The sequence below is a fragment of the Magnolia sinica genome, chromosome 11, assembly GCF_029962835.1.
Source record: "Magnolia sinica isolate HGM2019 chromosome 11, MsV1, whole genome shotgun sequence".
Taxonomy (NCBI): domain Eukaryota; kingdom Viridiplantae; phylum Streptophyta; class Magnoliopsida; order Magnoliales; family Magnoliaceae; genus Magnolia; species Magnolia sinica.
In genome coordinates, this window is record NC_080583.1 from 13,325,279 (window position 1) to 13,340,308 (window position 15,030).

Genomic DNA, 15,030 nt, shown 5'->3' on the forward strand with positions numbered 1-15,030 from the left:
ATTTGGGCGGTTTAGATTTGAGTTATTCATGCAACGTGTGAAATTTGCTTTCGCAATTAAAAAAGGATGGCTGTCGGCTGTCGCACTCTGCCAGCGGACCTACTCACTCCTTACACAAAACGGCCAGGTTTCATTTGAAAAACCTTCAAATTCCGCTTTTCAACCGAACATATTCCCATTTACAAAGCGAGTTATTCTCGGGTTCTCAGTTTGTACGAGCCTCAAGGTTCGATGATCCAGACTGTTGATCTGTTTCAAACATCGTGGATTGACCATCTGAAGAAACTAAAATCCTGACCGTCTATCGTGTCCTGGAAATTGATTACTAAGAAAGAAAAATTCACAGCCGTCCACGTCCAACTTAAAAGGCCCATGATCAGATTCTTTTAACATCACGATCGACCTACAGTAACATAACAATAATCTAGATCGCTGACGCATGGACCCACCTATACAAAAACAAATGAATGGTTGAGATAAATTGACCGACGGTTCAAATTCTTTGCACACACGCGGCCCACTTGATTACCTTATTGACAGAATCTGGACGGTATAGATCGCCCCACGAGCGAATCCAATCTTACACACGTGTGACTCGCGTACTCTAACGACTGCAATTGACATTTCCTGTTTTTGAACTTTGATACTCTGGCACTCAGAAATTGTCCACGTGGAATATAAATAACTTAAATCAAACCGTCCAAATTTGGGACCCCAATTTATATGGATCGTATGTCATAACATTAATTGATTGAGTCACCTGGCTAGCAGATTTATGGATATCTTATTCGACGGAAATGAAAATAATCAACGGTCTATAACAGAAAAACAAATGTCAGTTAATCAAATGTTAGGATTATCCAATAACCATGATTTTGATCAAATGAACTAATTATAGTTTCTCCCAAAATTTGGACGGTTTTTATTGAATTATAACTTTTCTACATTTAAGTTAAAGAGTGCCTACGTATCAACCATCATGGACCGCCAGAGTATCAAATAATTCCACTATTTTAACGAGCGTACTCCTGTGCTAATTCATCACCATCTAAAAAATGGTGGTGACTATCTAAATGTGGATCTTACGTAGTTTTTGTGCAATCAAGACCGTAAAAATATCTAATCCAACTGTGGATTGATTATAACCCAAAAAATGCATCGATTTTATGGTACTAAATCTCGCTTTTACAGTTTAAGAAATCTATTTAATATTCATCAATTGGATTATTCATATTAATTGATTATTGTATATTTACAAATATGACCCATGATTTGGATGGTATGGATATATGCATATCATTTTCACACGTGAGAAGATGACCCACTAACATTTCCAAAACGGTGGTAAACTTTCACGTGAGAAGACGGCCCACCAACATGTCCAAAGCGCTGCCGCTCCAACGGCTACTTCCTGACAGAAACCCGAGTATAAGTACCTCTTCTCTTCCCCAAAACTCTCTCTCTGTAAGAAAAGTACAGAAAACGCTCCGATTTCCCCTTATATAGGGTTTCCAAAACCCTAATTTCTTCCCCGAAATCCTCTCTCCCTCTCTATACATCCTTATATTCTACCAGAAATCTGAGAAATGGAGGAATTTGCGACCGATCCGAAGGAAGAGTATCTGATACAAGACTACGGCGACGAGTTTTACGAGGAGATCGAAGCGCCCAAGTTCGTGGATTTCACTGACCCTGATCGATCCCGGCCTGATGACAGTTCTTGGTTCTGCGTGCGCATCGGTAGGTCCCGATCTCCCTCGTTCATTCGATCTGTTGTTGTTCTTGTCTGCTCTGATTCGGTCTGGGACTTGCATTATCCCATCAGATTTCAATTTTAGTCCATTGATATAGTCTTTTATATTTTCTCCCTCCGTACGAATTCTTGTTCTGGATCTTGTCCGAAAGAGAAATGCTAGATCTGTTCGTACGAGGAGAGATTGAAGGGGTGAATGATGGCACACGTGCTGAAGTGGCACGCCTATGTTTGATCCGGTCCATGTACCTGTTGTAGTTAGATCTGGACGTTTCCCATCCCAGCGCAGGCCCGATTGATGAGTGTGTATGGCCTGATTTGAATTATGTGGCATGTTCGCGATTGCCCCATGTAATGACTGGCCCTGATCTCACAAGTGTTTTGAATATGTTCCGTGATTCGCATTTTTCAAATTCTCCAACACAAGTCGCGGTGGTGTTCCTCTATCTGAATTTAGATCTGTAGAACTGGAGCTCAACTTTTAGTGATCTGGACTGTTAATCTGATGGGCCTGAACTTAGTTGGGCAATGATGAATTGCAGAAGTAGATAGAACTCGAGAAATAAATGCAGAAAACAAAGGAGATAGGCTTAAATGGGATCACGTCCTCACAGTAACCCTTTTTCATGACCCTAATCCGCACTATACTTGTAACATGTTCATATGACATTTTCTTGAATCATTGCTGTAGCTTTCTCTTTTTCTCTCTAATATCCGTTATTGATAGGAAAAGAGTGACATTTTCTGGAATGGGTGTGCTCCTGTGGTACCATTACCACTTTAAGCCATGGGTGGTACTGGACAGAAGTGAGGCCCAAGTGATGTGATTAAGGATAGTGGTATTGTCCATAAGATGCATTACCTCATGTTTACCCCTCGTACATCTGATGCAGGGAAGGACGTGATGAGGTCGATCACCGTCTTCCTCAGGGAATAACTACTCTGAATCCACAGAGCTCTCTGGACTCCTCACAGAGCTTCCTCGAATTCACGAGGGATAAAAATAGAAATAATTTCTAATAAATTGATTGATGATTTAAAAAAAAAAAAATGAAATTACAATCCTTAGCTCAAACCAAGGACGGAGTTTTAGACTCAAACTCCAACTCACGCTTCCTAAAAACGTGACTTGCTACTATTTGTAGATGGTCACCATTCCTACTAGACTTCACGGTTTTCAGCCAAAAATAATAAGTGTCCAATTTAACCTAATTATGTTGTTCTCTTAACTTTTCTTAAACCCTTTTCATGTTGGGCACAACTCCTACCACTCAAAGGATCAAAAGTTATACACCAACTAAAGCTTACTATTTATAGTAAAAACAAAATTAAGAGGGACTTTTGACCGTCGATCTGATGTAAACTCGCAAATCCGGCAGGGGCAACCCAAGGTTGGTTGGCTAAAGTAGTTTCTCCTATCCCAAAATCATATGTGATATGTCGAAAAACTCATTCCGGTTTGCAAGATACAACTGTTTTAAGGTTCTGACATTCCAGATCATTTCCGCCTCCAATCGGACCTTCTCTGGTCCATCTTTACCATGAAAGTGTCTGCGACCCGCTCTACACCAACATCAAACTCCGCTGATCATAAAATCGGGTGGGCCACACCACAGGGAACAAGTTGAGAGTGGACGCCTACTGTTGATTTGAATGGTAGACCTACTGCGTAGTTTCTGCAATCCAGGCTATTCATAACCTTCTTCTGACATGGATGTGTACTTCACTATTTCCGTCTTCAGGATGTGACCAAAAGCATGAGAAAGTTGATCCTGATGCTCTTTACAAGAGTTTCGTTCTTCGGGTATGTGATCCCTTTCATGTGCTTTTTCCACCAATGTCATTATTGTGTAACTTTCACATGTGATGCTTCTGAATTATACAATACAGGTAATGGCAGCAAGAAGTCCCAACCTACGCCTCCGAAAAGCACTGAGTAGACGTGCTCCAAGGTATGTGAAAAACTTTGATACTCTAGCAGAGTGTGATGGATGATATGCAGGCACTTGGAAATTGCACACATGGCATATAGTTAGTCAAATTAAACAGCCAAAATTATGGTGTGCAGTGTGGATTTATCATGGACCAAAAATTAAGCTTGTTTGTTTATCTGACTATCAGATTGGTGGACATTTATTTGATGGTTAAAAATGAAAAAAAAATAAAATTCCAATGGTCCTCTTTCCACAAACGAGTGTCAGAATCAGGCGTTAGGATTGTTCAACCAATCTGATCTTGGATTTGTGACTCGAAGACAGTGGAATGCATAATCTAGCATATGCCACTTGTACAATTCCTCAGTGCCTTCATAATTCAAACATCATATGCAGCTGGAGTATCGTATAACTCCTTTTTTATCATACTAATACTATTTGGGTCATCCAATAACAGAAAGAATTCATTTTTCTAGTGCAATCCTCAAATGCCCTCGTTCTGCACCAGCGAAATCAGCCAAGGATAGGATACCGAGATTGACCATGATGACATCAATCTCTCAAAAGGCCCGTGATAGCAAAGTGAAAGTTTCTCTTATTTCCAAGTTGAATTTGACTCCGAGCAATGGAAAGACAAAGAAATCTTCTATTACAGGAAAGGCTTTGACGACTCCTAGGCACAAAAACTGCCCTCAGAATCAAGAACCCTTTCGAAGTGTTCGGAATCCAAAAGTAACCCCAGCATTGCCTAAGAGTAGCACAGCAGCAAAAGCACTAGTTTTTCATAGTCCAAAGAAAACTGAGAAGACAACTTCATTTAAGTGCCATAATATTTCTACACCGGATATCTGTAGTGAGATGAGGAAGCTTGCGATAAGCAGTCAAACAAAGAAGGCAGCGGGTCATTTTTGTAAATCTTTGAGAAATGCAGCGCGAGACCCAAATTGTTCCGTGCCCACTTCAAGCCCTGCAAAATCACAGTTGTGTGCTTCCAAGCAACACCGTAACCAGGCCAAAGTTTCATCCATTTCTCGAGGTTTTAAGGGCCGCGAAGTTCCTTCAAAGTATCTGAAGAAGGTAGGAAAGGTGAATTTACAGAAATGTGATGGATCCATGCCTCAAAGAGATGGTGATGACTCTAGTGATATGGAGATTGATGGAAAATCGAGGAATGGCTCTATGGAAGCATGCCCAAATGGATGTGAGGGGAGTCTTAAAGATGCAAAATCTTCAAAATTAGGAGACGCAATCACTACTGAAGAAGAAGAATCCTTGCCGTCTTCAAGGGAGCCATCTATTAAAGAGAATACATTATCGCGGTCTGAGAAGGATCAGACTTCAAATAGAGTGGTGGCTGAGACTGAAACAGTGCAGAGTTCTGATACTGAAAGTACTTCCGTAGTAGGAGTTGCAAATACTACAGAGGAAGAATCATTCCCTTCTTCAGATGACTCCTCCATTAGAGAGAACTCTCTATCAAATTCCGAGGAAGATTTGCAAGAAAAAGATCCGATAATTCAAACTTTGAGTGTAGTAGCAGAGGAGGCTGAAATTATGGAAAGGGTTGAGAAGAATTTAGAAGAAAATAATCGAACTTCAAATGGTGGAGTAGATGATGAGACTGAAGAACCCATTGAGATTGCTGACAAAGAAAATGCATCTGCCTCGGATGAGAATAGGTAAAAAGCCTAAATACATTTCATTTCTTTAACCATTTCCCATTATTTATGTTTCTCTCAATGATAATATTCATGGGCTATTCGTAACTGATGCCAGAGATGTTAATGTACGTGGCCACCATTCAGAAAGCAAGGTTGGCCATCACAAGGTTCATGAAAACCCTCAAAAGGTACATTTTTGTAATGTCATTTTTTTTTTCTGAGGGGCTGCTAACTCACAAGAGTAGGGTTTCAAATCCTAATTTCCCAGATCCAGGCCATTTATCAGGTGTGATGCCAATTTGTCATGGCCTGAAAATCAGTCTCAGTCCACTCATCATATGGGCTGTTCATCATCATCTTAGTACACGTGGCCAACCCGATTAATGGACTGACCTTACTCTTGGACAAAAACACATACATCCCAGCAGCATGGATCTTTCAAGCACATGCTACATTGGGAGGAGAGAATCGAAATGACACCTGCATTTTTCTTGTTTTTGTTAGTTTTACGGAAACACAAATATTATTGTGAATTTTCAAGTATATCTGAACATCATGCAGGTCAATACTTCCAAAACTACTCATGAAAGCACTGCTACTAGCGGTACTCAAGGCGGGAAGTATAAGAAAGCAAAACCAACAAATCCCAAGCCTTTTAGACTAAGAACTGATGTAAGTAAACCCCCCCTCCCCTTCTTTCACCTGTTTTGGTCACTCCCACCTTGCACTTTGCACTTGTGTTATTGGACCATCATACAGAAGGACGATAGCCCAAATACGAAGGTGATCAGATATGCTATAGTAAACCAGTCAATTGCTGGCTGGCTGCTAATGGACGTTCTAAGTTCAAAATGTCACAAGGTTTGGATGGTTATGATTGCTTTCAAATTTTTGGGGCTATGGCCCATCCATATGGTGTGGCTGTCTGCCCCTATGGTGAAGACTACACTAAACAACACTTTTACAACGACGCTTCGGTATAAAATGCCTAGTTGTAAAACTGAAATATTATTGCATTCTTCGGGAACGGGGTATCTAATGAGACGGGTTGCATCAGGAAAGAGGAATTCTAAAGGAAGCAAACTTGGAGAGAAGGCTTCAACTCCTTGCTCCTTCAAAGGAAACCACTCCAGTTTCCAAGCTTCCAAATGGGAACTTGCATAAAAGACCGCCACCTCGGAATGAGTTACAAGTGAGTTCTGTAATTCAGGACTTTTTTTTTTTTTCGTAACCGAAATAAAAGCAATTAAACCATGTTTTTGGGTTCCTTTACCTTCTACAACGTAGCAGAATGGGATGGTTAATGGACGATGTAGAAGAAACAGCAATACACAGGAGAGCAGCCAGATTGAATCAGATAAAACAGTACAAAAAGCTAACTCAGTGAGTACCAAAAGAGAATTTTTGCTAGATATTTTTTCAGAGATCATGATTGTATAACAACACTGCCACTTGAAAATCCAAACCACCCATCAGGTGGGCCTACTGTCTGGATACCTGACCCTAAAAACCAGGCAGGCTAATCCAATCAGTGCAGGAAACAAATGGATACTTAAAAGAGCTTCACCAAGCTTTTTCAGCTGTTTGTTTGTTTTCAACATTCTGGCCCACTTGATATTGTACATGTGCTCCACATCTGCACGTGGCAGCATGTAGTTGGTTTAGCGTACTTCTTCCTCAAACTCAAACATCGATCCTTTAGATTTTGCAGCAACGAATGAGACCTGCAAGCCTTAAGTCAGCAAGAAGTGCGGATTCCAAAACAGCTGCGCAAAGTCCTCAAATACACAAGGTATTGCAGTTTTCTTATCTCTTTGAATTGAGCTACCATGTGAACTTTGTAATCATGATGTAGAACTTTGTAATCATTATTTACATCATTGATATCCTTCACATATGCCAGTTGAAAGATGGAAGGGAGAAAGTTACTAAAGAAATACAGAACAGGAGTCCCAAATCGCCTTCATTGCGGCAACAACTCCTCAAACCTGGCAGGTTAGTTTGTTCTTTCTAACATAGTTCCATTCACTGCATCCATAGCCCAAGTGGTAGACTGAGTGAAGATAATCTTGTTTCAACACTAAGGTCTTGGTATCGATTCCCAAGTGGGGTTTGTACTAACATGTTAACCCCCCCAAAAAGAAAGTGCCAATGTGGCACACATGCACAAGATCCAGGCAGTTCCCATGTTCAACCGAAAATTCCCTTTCTTTATTTTCTCCATCTTTTGCAGGGCTGCGGCGTCGCCAGGTCAACTTGCCGTAATAAAAGAAGCACCCCATGAAGACATAGTGGAGAACAGTACTACTGCTGCTGCAGCCAGGTCTTCTTCACGTGGGAAAAGGCCTGTAACAGTTCCGAAGGAACCGATGTTTCACAGGATGCATGTACCAAAGAGCTGCACGAAGACACCAGTGAAGGCGACCTCATAATCAGGGTCATGATGTCTCGACCCTTTGTATTCGATTGTTTTATTCATTTTTACCTATGTTTGTAATCTCTAGTGTTCTTTTTTATCCTATGTTTGGAGGGCATGATTTGATGCTCATGTGCCTGATTTTCCTGACATTAAAAAAATATGAGAATGAAAAGGTCTACATGAGTAGATTGCAGAACATGAATTCCTGATTTGTGATTGATTGCCTGTAATAGAGGGTTGTCCTGTCTGAATTAGATGAAGAAAAACTGAAATTTGAATGAACCAAAATTGGCTTCTTTCTTTGGAATCAAGCCACAAATAGAGTTGGACTGCGTTGTCTTCCAATGTCTTCAATGTATCAGGACCCTTCATCTCCTTGTCGCTCCACAAAATACAACCCGTTGGTTGGTCCGCTGCTGCAATGGCCCACCAGCTGATCAACAACACCAGTTGGTTTCAAAAGCTGATTCCCAAGCAAAAACTAAAAAAAAAAAAAAAGACAGATGCGGAGCCACTGTTCGTTCCCCACTTACGGTCATATCGAACAGGTTATCATCACCCTAGGATTGAAAACTGGTTTCAGTGTACCGCATTTGTCACCACCCAAGCAGCATGCTATGAACACTGATCAAGAGGGCAGATTCAGTTCCACAGCGACATCTTGACAAGTCATATGGGGCCGGCTCAGTCAATTTGGACTGAGTTGGACTAGAATAGGGTGATACAAGGCGAGAGTAACCACCTCCCCCTAATGGACACCGATTAGGTGGTGGTGTGTGATGTGTTGGGCGCTGCGGAGTCCTTGATGCATGTGTTTTATATCCACAATGCCCCTCGGCTTTTCCAGCTCATTTTAGAGCATTAATACAAAAATGAATCAGATCTGCAGCTCAAGTGGACCCACACCACAGGAAAAAGTAGCCCACCTTAATGTTTATTTGCCAGCCATCCTGTTGATAAGGTAGGTGGTCACATAGATGTGGATGAAGGTAGAACACAAATATCAGCTTGATCCAACACTTGTGATTCTCAAAAAGTGTTGATTTTTGGGTGTTCAATCACCACTGTTTCCTGTATCCACTTCAACTTTCAGATCTGCTTCATTTTTTAGTTCATGCCCTAAAACGAGCTGACAGACGAAATAGATATAAACAAGGATCTGCTTCATTTTTTAGTTCATGGCCTAAAATCAGCAGCCAAGATGGCATAGATATTAAACAAATACATCATGGTGGGCCCCACCGCTTGTGGTGGTGTGGGCAACACCACCTGATCTGTGTCCTCACCATAACCATCCCAGCATGTGGGCCCCAATGCACATGCTAGCCATCCTGAGTCGGGATGGGCAAGGCAAACCTAAAATCCCTACTTTTTTTCCAATCAGGGAGATGATGATAAATCTAGACAGTCTAAGGATGGTTTATGATCTCAAAATCACATCTACCGGACAACCATGGCCCTTGCTTTTTTAGCTGCGCCAGGTTAATTAAAGTTGTTCGTTAGCTACTTCGATCTTAAGCTGTTGATTTGTAGTGTGCTAGTTGGAAATTTCAAATGCGCCATTTCACAACATACAATCCACTTGAAAAAAACAAAAAACATCATCTAATATTTTGGATGTTTTTTTTTTACAAGCACTCGCCCCTCCCCCACACACTCTCACGCACTCCACCACAAGTGGTGCTCAAACCCGTCAACCTCGTGTTGAAATTCTGGCATTTGGAAATTATAAATCCTCTGATTTATGGACATTTGAGTATGTGTAGGACCATCTGATATTTTCATTTTTAGCTGTCCAATAAATGTCCACCAATCTGATAGTCAGAAAATCAAATAAGCAGTCTGGATAGAAAGACTTCGATGGATGGAGGTAAAAGATAATGGAATCATTATTTCCATTGTCACTTTCTTGGTCATGGATTTGCAAGTGAAGATCCTAATCACCACTCCTTTTCTTGAGAAATGTGTATCCCAAAATGGATGAAAACATTATTCTTGGAATGCATGTCTGCATGTCAAATCAAGGGTTACTTGTATCCACATATGCAATTTCTAAGTGCCTGCATATCATCAATCACAGTCTGCAAGTGTAACATTTTTTTTTTTTCATTCTCAATTGTAAGCTGTTCGACTAAAATTAAATAATGCCTCTCCAGAATTCATTGCATTACTTGAATACAAAACTGTGGCGATCAACACCCTGATGGTTTTTCTTTTCCTTTCTTTTTTTCTTTCTCATTGCATGGGTTTCAAAGATTAAATAACAGAAGGAATTAGAAATTATAGGATTCAGTTTACATGTTTTGCCTTCTTATTGCGTTTATGATTGTCAGTTCCTCTGTCTTTAGTCTCCTTTCTCTTCCCACCTTTGTGGAACTTCTTCCGTCCCTGCCACCAAAGGAAACCCAGGAAGAATAGAAAGTGAAAAAAAAAAAAAAAAAATCATCCTGTAGTAAAATATGCAGGGGGGGGTGGGGGGGGGCAGGATTTTTTAAAAAACAAAAGGCTAAGGACACGTGATTCCAACAAATATCATGTCATGGTATTTCGTGATTAATCAGTCTAATTTGGTGCAATTCATGATATTTTGGTGCAACCAAACGCCTAAACTAGAATTATGATGACAATAGTTTGTGTGAAAGAGCACTATAGAGAGCAAAAACATATTTTTGCCCTTTTCTTGTAGGTATGGGAAACGAGTTCTGTGAATCCCATGAACATTAAACCTAAGCATAACAACATGTATTTGTGTGCCCTATCTAGTATGTAACCTGGTACAAGAATCATGCCATTCCACTCATCAGGGGTGCCAGTGTACCAATAAATGGACTGTTAAAATAAGCTGATTAAAAGTCCAAGCCCACCTGACGAATGGACCGACCTAATATTTGAGCCAGGGAACATATGCTGTGTACACCATAGCATTTCGGCATACGGCAAATATAGTACAACAAAAAATTTTAGTATCATCTGGTGTAGACACTGAAAAATACAGTTGAAAATTCAGCCATAAGAAATGGAGACGGCCAATAAAAAATAAAAAAATCAGAGGCGGATATATTCATGTATTTTCTAACTAGGCCAAAAGTATCAGATGTGTACCACATTAGCATGTTGGTCAAGTGTTAGTGGACTAGGGATCTCACATGTGTGGAGTTGGCAAAACTCATGAGGAAGCATATACCATCTACAAATTTCAGTAACATTGGCATGTTTGCTAACTTGGACTGGGTATGATAAAGGGAAATGGTAACAAATAGCACTTGTTTTTGGACCATGGCATATACACAATGGACCACCAGATGAATGACCTGAATCTCACACACATGCAACATTAGCACATGTGAGAAGATTAAGATTAATGATCCTACTCATGTAAGCATTGGCAGCGCGCTTATGGATAATTTCATAACCTAAAAATAGATAATCATGGCAATTTTATACATGCGAGAATAAAGTGATGGACATGAACATGAATACCATTTGTAATCCCTGCTAAATACAACCCTACAATTGCCAAGAGTTCATGGGAGAGAACATATAATCAAAATCGTACAAGGCGGATTTCAAAAGAGAGAGAACACAAGCACACACCTCAGCAGAGAAAGTCTTGAGAGGATCTCTACTTTTACCAAATCTTCTATTAAGCCCCGGGCGACGAGCTGAACTAGTTTTTCCCATTGCAGCTCTGGCAAGCTTAACAATCTTGCTGGCTTCCTGTGTTGTTGGGTCCAAAAGGTATTCGGGCACAGCACGTAAATGAGCGGGTGGAGGCTTCTTGCTGAGTACCTTGTCATGCTTCAGTAAATCTGCAGTATTACAAGCCCAACTCAGAATTTGGGACTCATGTGGTGTCCTTGCCAACCACACGACCATGCATGTCAAATGGAATTAATTCATGAAAAAAAAAAAAAAATCAGATTGGCATTACCTAAGTCCCTTGGATTATCTTCAAAATGGGCCTTTAACCTAAACAGAAGGAAAGAATGTCAGTAACAGATATTCATGTAACTGCAATTTGATTGGAGGCAGAACTGTTGCAACCCATTTGGCTTTTGGCCAGAAATAAACAAGTCACTCAGTGACACGTCAGGAACATATACATGTTACAACTGAATATAGGGGAATGGCACATGCGATATGTGAACTTATGTGCCTCCACTAAAAAAACTTGGTCATCTTTCTTCTGGTCCCATTCTTCTGTACTGTGACAATCAAGTTGCTATTCATATTACTAGCAATTCTGTGCCGCATGAGCATACTAAACATATTCAGATAGATTGTCACTTCATCTGTGAAAAGGTGGGTGCTAAAGAAATTGAAACTCCATTCATTTGTACGGAGGAGCAGCTAGCTGATATCTTCACTAAATCTCTTGGTCGGGACAACTTGCATCATCTGGTAGACAAGTTGGGTATGATTGACATCTATGCTCCAACTTGAAGGGGAGTATTGAGAATATATGTATTTTTTTTAGAGTGTGTGTGTGTGTAATCTGTTGGAGCACAATATGTGCTTTATATATTAATAATACGAGGGTTGTGTAAATAAGTCAACACAATCATTGCCATAGCCATTTTTCCTTCTCTCTCAACCCCTTCTCTTTTATTTTTTCTACTGATTTATTCTTAAATCTTCTTCCACTATTGTGTATTTTTCATCAAACCTGTTAAGCACGAACAACTCACCAAGGGGAAGTAGGATACAAAAATCACCTGATCTAAGACTCAAGAGGCCCACACCGGGCGCGAGATAAGAGGTTCTAGGAGCAATTTCCCATTGGTATGGCCCACTGAAGTCCTCGATTGGACCGATCTCTTGTACGTACAGCTCAAATAAGGGTTCTCACCTTACGGACATAGTGGGTTCTAACTTCTACCTCATTTTTGGGCTCACCTACTTACATGATCAGCCACAATGAATGGGCGGAGTAGATGCCATACAGACATCAAGGTGGGCCCCACAGCTTTTTGTTTCATGGTCAACCTGTAACAGGTGTTGTAGGAAATCCGCCTCCGCAGAATAAAGTGAGAGAGAGAGAGATAGGGAGGCAGGGGGAGGGATCAGAATCCTCTACACACGTTTTACAAAAAGTTCATGTCTCCGCCCATCAAGTTCATTCGTCAGCTCTAGGATCTGGGGCAGAAAATCAGCGAGATCCACAACCTAGGTGGGACACACACAGGGAATAATGGGGATGGGATGCCAACCATAGGTTTTATGCAACTGTTGTTGTAGACAATTCCAGTCAAAGAGAGGTGGGGAGGCTATCCCCGACAATTTCCTAAGAAATGAAAGAGCCTGTGGGCTCCATCTTAGCCATTAGATGCACTGGACGTTGTGGATTTGTATGTATGTCGCATTTCCATATGTATGTCTTTATGTATGTATGTGTGTATGTAAAACAATCAAAAAAGAAATAAATAATTCCAAGCAATACTCACTTCTCGGAATTAAGGATCTCATTCCTCAGATCCTGTGCTCGTGATTCTCTTATAGCTATTTTTGTCACGCTTTTTGCAACATCCTGTAAAAACCACCAGTCATCAGTGATTTGTTCTGGTGCCCTTCCTCGAAAGGGCTTAAAGCAGTCCAAAGGTCTCAAGTTTGCAGGGTCAAAAGTTCATATCAAATGCTATTGACTGAAATAAAAAGGCAAAGAGCATATAGGAAAGAAAGATCTATAGAATCATCAGCTGAGTCACCTCTTTCAAAAGTAAATGAACGTAAAATATAGTCGCAAAGTCACAACTTTTGGGAAATTGCAAAAGAAAAACCAATAATTCTCTAATATGATAGACTCTTAAGACAATGATGCATATCTTTAAGATGTTGCTTTCAGGCCAGCTCAGTTAGATTAAATGAAGGAGAGATTAAAGCTCTTCAGGATAGGTTTGAGATCTTTTCTTCAGCCTTCTCCAGAAATATTATGGCAGAAGGTGATTCAGATTCGAGCAATAGGCATCCAGTTCAGTTTTCCGTTCCAATTAGACTCTATTTTAAACAATATCCATGATAAAGCTTCTATGTCAAACATACCATTTCACTTAACTAGACATACCTTTCCTTTGTTTAATAGAAGGTGGGGCCCACATGATGGATGGTCCGCATCAAAGGTGGGGCCTACATCAAGGTGAACCCACATAATTGATTGTCCACATCAAAGGTAGGCCCTAATGATAAAAGGCCCACATCCAAAGAGGGCCGAGCATGATGGACAACCCACATTGAAGGTGGGGCCCACATGCTGGACAGTTTATATCAAAGGTGGGCTCCACATGAGGGGTGGTGGATATTGAAGGTGGCACATACAATGGACAATAACATTGAAGGTGGGCCCCACATAATGGCCAGTTGATGGGGACATCACGCGCACGCACGCCGCCCCCTACGCATGTACACATGAAGGAGGGCCCCAACGTCGATCTGGATCGATGACGATGTCCAGGGAGGGCCCCCATGTTAGAAGACGGAATTTTTGTTCAAAAAAATGGGCCCGATAATAAAGAAAAGCCCATCATGGGATCTCATGATCATGGCCCGCTAGTCGGATTGATTTCATATTTTAGGTTTTGCTTATTGTTATTATTTAGAACATCGTGAACGCTTTAGATTTCTTTGTTTAGTTTTTATTTTAGTTTACTTCATCGCCAAGTAATAGGTTGTGCACATGATGCGAGTTTTGGGGTATAGGGTTTTCCTATAAATAGGCACCCCTTGTAGTTCTTTTCAGTCATTGAAGTTAAAAAAAAAAATTCCTGCTTTATTTTTCTGCTCTCTTCGTGAGTTGTGGAAGAATTCAAAAGTGGGTGTGAAGCCCTCCCTTTTCGAAGGGCTAACTACCGTGGTGCGAAGCCACATCGATCCCAATTCACCCCCATCTTCCATCATCTTTTTTTTTCCATCTTCCCCCACCATCCATACTTCGAATTTGTCCTTTTGTTGCATCAGCTTTGTGCAGTGCAGCTGGGGTCCAGATTTCGGCCCGCAGGCGAGCTGAAACTTCGGCGGAGCACCACGCACAAACCGTACATCGGATCGAGCTGAAATTTGGAGGTTTTGGAGTCCATCCCTGGCCGACCAGGGCCAAGGTGGCCTTTTTCTGAATAGTGGGCCCCACACACGTGCGGCCTGGATTATACGCACGTCCGTCTGGGCCATTGTTGCTGTCCACACGCGGGATCATCTTTTAGCTCAGGTTTTTATCCTCTTTTATCCTCTCATAGCCATTTTTCATGAATCCTAACCCTAGATTACATGATC

General features: G+C 41.0%; 2 protein-coding genes across 5 annotated transcripts in view; one reads left to right on the top strand and one right to left on the bottom strand.

Annotated features, from left to right (window-relative positions):
* Nucleotides 1–1,448: 1,448 nt before the first annotated feature.
* On the top strand, nt 1,449–7,963 carry LOC131218845 (uncharacterized). Of its 4 annotated transcripts, none has more exons than XM_058213698.1 (11): nt 1,449–1,740; nt 3,496–3,557; nt 3,644–3,705; nt 4,164–5,366; nt 5,464–5,536; nt 5,910–6,020; nt 6,406–6,540; nt 6,636–6,731; nt 7,051–7,140; nt 7,252–7,343; nt 7,582–7,963. In XM_058213698.1, exons 1-11 carry the CDS (start codon nt 1,587–1,589, stop codon nt 7,778–7,780), a joined length of 2,277 nt encoding a protein of 758 aa, XP_058069681.1. In that variant the 5' UTR covers nt 1,449–1,586; the 3' UTR covers nt 7,781–7,963. The 4 variants fall into 4 exon arrangements, with proteins under 4 accessions (XP_058069681.1, XP_058069683.1, XP_058069684.1 ...); XM_058213700.1 differs by having other exon boundaries at nt 7,060–7,140; XM_058213701.1 differs by having other exon boundaries at nt 1,450–1,740; nt 6,639–6,731; nt 7,060–7,140.
* A 1,886-nt stretch (nt 7,964–9,849) lies between these two features.
* LOC131218846 (DEAD-box ATP-dependent RNA helicase 16) overlaps nt 9,850–15,030 on the bottom strand; it is a 35,019-nt gene continuing 29,838 nt past the window's right edge. Inside the window, exons 13-16 of the mRNA XM_058213702.1 lie at nt 13,212–13,294; nt 11,699–11,736; nt 11,362–11,576; nt 9,850–10,155 (exon numbers count right to left, since the gene is read on the bottom strand). Of these exons, the coding sequence (XP_058069685.1) occupies nt 10,057–10,155; nt 11,362–11,576; nt 11,699–11,736; nt 13,212–13,294 (435 nt within the window). The 3' untranslated portion in view covers nt 9,850–10,056. The remainder of the gene's footprint in view (nt 10,156–11,361; nt 11,577–11,698; nt 11,737–13,211; nt 13,295–15,030) is intronic.

What these genes read in the sequence shown, in the direction of transcription:
- LOC131218845 (XM_058213698.1), top strand. Translation starts at nt 1,587, where the DNA reads ATGGAGGAATTTGCGACCGATCCGAAGGAAGAGTATCTGATACAAGAC. An exon ending in CTGAGTAGACGTGCTCCAAG is followed by an intron (nt 3,706 to 4,163) that starts GTATGTGAAAAA and finishes TCATTTTTCTAG; the next exon opens with TGCAATCCTCAAATGCCCTC. An exon ending in CAGTACAAAAAGCTAACTCA is followed by an intron (nt 6,732 to 7,050) that starts GTGAGTACCAAA and finishes TCGATCCTTTAG; the next exon opens with ATTTTGCAGCAACGAATGAG.